Source organism: Sinocyclocheilus rhinocerous, unplaced genomic scaffold, assembly GCF_001515625.1.
Source record: "Sinocyclocheilus rhinocerous isolate Xijiao unplaced genomic scaffold, SAMN03320098_v1.1 scaffold781, whole genome shotgun sequence".
Lineage (NCBI taxonomy): Eukaryota > Metazoa > Chordata > Actinopteri > Cypriniformes > Cyprinidae > Sinocyclocheilus > Sinocyclocheilus rhinocerous.
This window is the reverse complement of record NW_015658395.1, coordinates 891516-896661: the sequence shown is the minus strand read 5'-3', so window position 1 is coordinate 896661 and position 5146 is coordinate 891516. Positions and strand designations below refer to the sequence as shown.

The 5146-nt window shown below is 36.3% G+C and overlaps 1 protein-coding gene across 3 annotated transcripts in view; it reads left to right on the top strand.

The window, feature by feature from the left end:
- The window catches only part of adgrb2 (adhesion G protein-coupled receptor B2), a 293767-nt gene that overhangs the window by 181493 nt on the left and 107128 nt on the right, over positions 1-5146 (top strand). For all 3 annotated transcript variants that reach the window (XM_016530376.1, XM_016530377.1, XM_016530375.1), the window contains exons 11-12: positions 369-477; positions 611-757. In XM_016530376.1, the coding sequence (XP_016385862.1) occupies positions 369-477; positions 611-757 (256 nt within the window). The remainder of the gene's footprint in view (positions 1-368; positions 478-610; positions 758-5146) is intronic.

The window sequence follows — 5146 nt, the reverse complement described above, 5'->3', positions numbered from 1 at the left end:
ATATATGTATGTACATGATAAAGCTGAATTTTTAAATCATTCTAGATGTGCTGATTTTGTGTTCAGAAAACAAGAAAACATTTCTTATGATCAGTGTTGAAAACAGCCGTGCTGCTAATTTTGGTTGAAACAGTGATCATTTTTTTTAAGGTTTAAAAGCATTTATTTGAAATATAAATCTTTTGTAACACTATAAATATCTTCACTGCCACTTTTAATCAATTTAATGCATCCTTGATGAATAAAAGTATTATTGACCCCAAACTTTTGAAAGGTAGTTTATGTTTCAGAGATCATACCCAAAATTGAACTAAATCTCATTTCTTCTTTTTGTATTTGTATTTTGTGGTTGTGTAACTTCCTTTTAGGTCTCTCCGGGTTCTATGTTACTGATGCGAGTTGTGGAAGACTTCATTCATCTAATTGGAGAGGCTCAAAAGCCATTCCAGAGCTTTCTGGTCGTCACCAACAACCTCAGTAAGTTCCCATGGCATCCACTAAAGTGCCACAAGTAAAGGTCATGTTGGCCTCCGGTGCAGATCTCTTAAAGGTACTTCCATGAGGCGTTTAATATTTGAACTGTTAATCTGTCTTTCTCTGGTTCTGTCAGTAATCACCATCCAGCGAGAACCGGTTTCGGCTGTTTCCAGTGACATCAATTTCCCCATGAAGGGGAGGAGAGGAATGAAAGACTGGGCACGTTCTGCAGACGACAAACTCTTCATCCCCAAAGAAGTCTTCACTCTGTCTTCTGATGGTAAGTGATATAGAATGTGTTGGGTTAGTGCGATAGTGATCTTGCAGGTTTAATTCCAGCTTGAAACATTTTCTAATCTTGCCACTGTCTTACTGTTTATCCAAGACAGAAGCAAATAGTTTTAGTTATGCCTAAATGTGATATGTACAATGTGTAAATATACACTATTGTGTGGGTTGTTTTCAATTATCATGTTGTTTTTGTGGTAACAGTATGTGAGTTGCACTGCATCTCTGCATGCAGCTCCATCATTGTTATTAATGAGATCCTTTGGTATCAGCAGCGGTTCTGAGTGTCCCGTCAGGGTTCTGCTACTTAATGTGTACAGCTCTGGCGTCCTAGCATGTTATATGACTCTCTTCTCTGTCACATTTAAGGGTTTTAAACATCTTTTTCCTGTCTTTTTGCCATCCCTCCTAGAACATGTACGCACTGCCAAGTTCTGAGCATTGCATCCGCATTAAAATGCAGGAATGAGTCACCTAAATCAGTGATGCTCAACAGACTTTACATTGGATGTCTAGCAGCGACCAAATACAGTTTCAAATTTGTTTGAATTATTAAATTGAGTTTTGATGATGTCATGCTCTTAGCAGCCAACTATTCACTGCACAGAATGCATTGTGGTTAGTACAGACTATTTTCTTATTGATTGCACCCATATTTATGTAGTCTGGATTATATTTTAATTTACCTTGTGTAGTTTTGTTAGTGAGTTTGGAGGATAAAAGCATGTCACAGTCACACGGTCTGTCCATCTATGCAAATCTTCTACAGTATGACAGACAGAACTTGTGCCAGGAGATTTAATTAGGGAAACTTTAATGTCAACAACAAAAGCTATGGGAAATGGGAACCTTTCTTTTAAAAGTTGAGAAGCTTAAAGGGATAGAAATGTTGTCATTATTTATTCACCCTCATGTTGTTTCAAACCTGTATATGTTTCTTTCTTATGTTGAACATAAATGAAGATATTTTGAAGAATGCTGCTAATCAAACAGCTGATGGTCCCCATTGACTTCCATAGTATTTATTTTCCTACTGTGTAAGTCAATGGGGACCAACAGCAGTTTGGTTCTTCAAAATTATTCAGAATATCTTCTTTTGTGTTCAGCATTAGAAAGAAGCTTATACAAACTTGTACACAAACTTGTACACATTTTTGGGGTGAACTATTCATTTAAGTTTATTTTGTGGTCTTGACTATATATAATAATATGGCTATTTATTATTGTTAGCTAGCTAAATAGCATTAAGCGTTGTTTTTCTGTCAAAACAGTCCTGACTGCAACTTTTGGGTCAAAATTGTACCTGAATTCACTTGAAAACAGGAGTTAAGGAATGGGACAAAAATAAATGCTTTCCTCCTCATATTATTACCATTACCAGTTTTCGCAATCATGCTCAAATGTTTTGCGCGAAAATACAAAGTTTCTCGGGGGAATGCAAAAGTGAACACAAAACTAACTTTGAAATTAAACTAATTTCTTCTCCCATCTCATATTTTTTCTGTAACCATGTCAGCTTCTGTATTAATAAGACCATCCTGTAAAATATTTTGTTTGCACGATTTGAGCAAATTCTGTAGCTCCATTGTCTTTAGAATTTATTGCTAATTTACCATTTGCTATTCAAACATCTTTCCTCATTCAAGTAGATATAGGAACTGTAATTATATACCCATTTCCTGCAATGAAATTAGCTACCAAGATGGCCGTCAATTGTCGTTTTCTGTGTGTACTGGTCAGACGAACTCCCATTCTCAGATAAATAACCAAACACAGTGTGTACAATTCTTAGCAGCATTAAGCTGTGGTACGTACAGTCGTGTTTAGCTGACTGCAGAGAAGAACTGAATTCAATCAGTCTGTGGTTTGGGAAGAGACAGAGAACACGGTTGAGAGAATAGGAAGAATAAATGGGCCAATGAAATCATAGTGATCTGCCAGCATGACAGGCACTCAGTCCTCAGACTTCTAAAGATAGGGGGGAAACGAGAGATATTCTGCCTGAGAGAATGAAAACACAGGATGTGGGCAGGGAAGAGCTGGTTTGAAGGCTGAAGAGAGTGCTGAATGAAATGAGAAAGAAACAAACGGACATCAAAGAAATGACCATTATTGCTAGTGTCTCGTTGAGTGTCTCAACAACTCCAGGCTAAACCATTACAGACCTGCTTGCCCGTGGAGGACCGCCCAGCAGGAAATAACAAACGCTTCCTGACTCGACACACTCCCCATTCTGCCCACTGCCATCGGAGATAAGATGGCTACCTGGGCAGAGCTTTGTCCGGAACGGTTTTCTATTGAAAGAAGGAAAGGTTCATCAGGGCCCTTTCTCAAAATAGCATTGTTGAAGTGATAGCTCAGAGAATAGAGGGAAGATAGAAGTCAGGCTCCATTCAGACCAGACCAACAGGGCTTGTTGTGTGATTGTCATCCATTAACTCATAGTTTAACATGCAGTCAAAAGCGCTGTGGAGCTGATTGGCATTTGATTTGCTGAGTCTGATGAGAACTGCAGTATTGCTGGATGAGTCACGGCATTTGTCCTGTGACATCCATGTTCTCAGTGAAGGGACGATGCATGCCTCCCTTTATTCCTCCTTTGACAGAAAACTGAGCTAAAAGAGTCTGTTTTGTTGGTCTTTCGAGATTCTGGGCATTGAATTATGATTTTAGTTATTTTTAGCGCATGATGGTCCAAAATAGAACTGCCATTAAACTTAATGTGTCTGTCTGAGGGGATCTTTCAATGACACAAAGTTCGGTTTGTTTTTTTATCTTCACTGTGCTAAAGACAAAACAAATTATTGAGATATCATTAGGTAATAATAAGTTTTTTTAATACTGTGTGTATGTATTATATGTGTCTATGGTAGCTAGCATAATTTCTGCCCACTATTAATGTTAAATGTGTAAGCATCAGTGCTGGTGTTATTAACAAAAAATAAAATAAAATAAAATAAAATTTAAAAAATCAAAAGTGCAAAGGTTTGCTATTTGAAATAAAGCTGAAAAATGACAAATATTAGATGAAATGATATACTATAGACTATATAACTATAGAAACTATAACTCTCGTGTCAAAAAACTATAACAAAAAATAACAACAACAAATAATTTTAAGTTGAAGTATTAAAATTATTAAAACTAATAAAATAGATAAAAAGATAAAACATGAATACATAAAATATGACAACACATAACAATAACTAAAACCTAATTTAAAATGAAAATAAAACAGAAAATTAAAAAAAAAATCAAAATTATATAAAAATCTATAATAGAACAAAACATTTTCAAATGTATATAGATATGAACATTTATTTTCACAATAAATATGCATTATCATGTTAAATACAGTATTTTTTAAAAAACTGTTAAACATATTTAATAAATGTTCTAAGGTTCTAAACCATAAACAACTTTGGAGAGGTACATGTATATGCTAATGAGATCACGTTATTCACTCATACTTGGTGACAAGTGTATTCTTTTGCATCAGAGAGTATGCATATTGTGTTCAGTGATTTTAACAAGCTCTATATTTAAGCTAAATTATTAAACCTAAAATTTCATAATGTCAGTGGAAATTGCAGCAGTGATTCAGCCATGCTTGGCCGAGTTTCTCTTCATGAAATTTTTCAGTTAAATCAGAGCCTCTGAAGTGCCTTAGAACAGGGCTAAATGCTCATTTTCCATCTCTGTATGAACTTTGAATAGCTGTGAGGACTTTCAGTGCCGCATGAGAACAACAGAGCAATGAAATGTGGACTTTAGGCCTGTTACATCACCAATTACTGTATCACTTTCACTTTGTGTCCGAAGCATGTCCTCCATAAGTGAAATATGATGGAATTTACTCAGGGACGAGTCTCTCTGGAGGCCCACAGCGTTTCGAGGAGAAGAAGAATTGGATGAGACTGAGGAGGGATGGAGAAGAAAGAGGTCCTTGATAAATAGTGTTTCAGAAAAGAACAGATGATGAGGTTCATGTGGAGGCGAGGCACTCGTGCAGAGGAGAGAACAAAACAAATGATATGAAAAGCACGGAGATGTGTGCTGCTGAAACAGGGCTATGGAGCCAGTGGGGAGGAGTGGACAGTTGGCCTGGGAACACAATCGGTGGTCATATCTCTATGAATCCCCTCCTTTCTGTGTCTTTTAAATGTCAGGCTTTGTACTGACTCTCACTAAGAGTTTTCTTAAATACCCTTCCTTTATATTGTGCTTTGTGTTTTTGGTTCCTTCAACTGGAGCTGTATATTATGATCATAAAATTGTTGAGATGTGTTTTTTTCCTTCGTATTTGAATATGAGTATGTGGATCAGTGACATGATGCTCAGTTTTTTTTTTTTTTGTCCTGTGTATTAATGTACACATAGT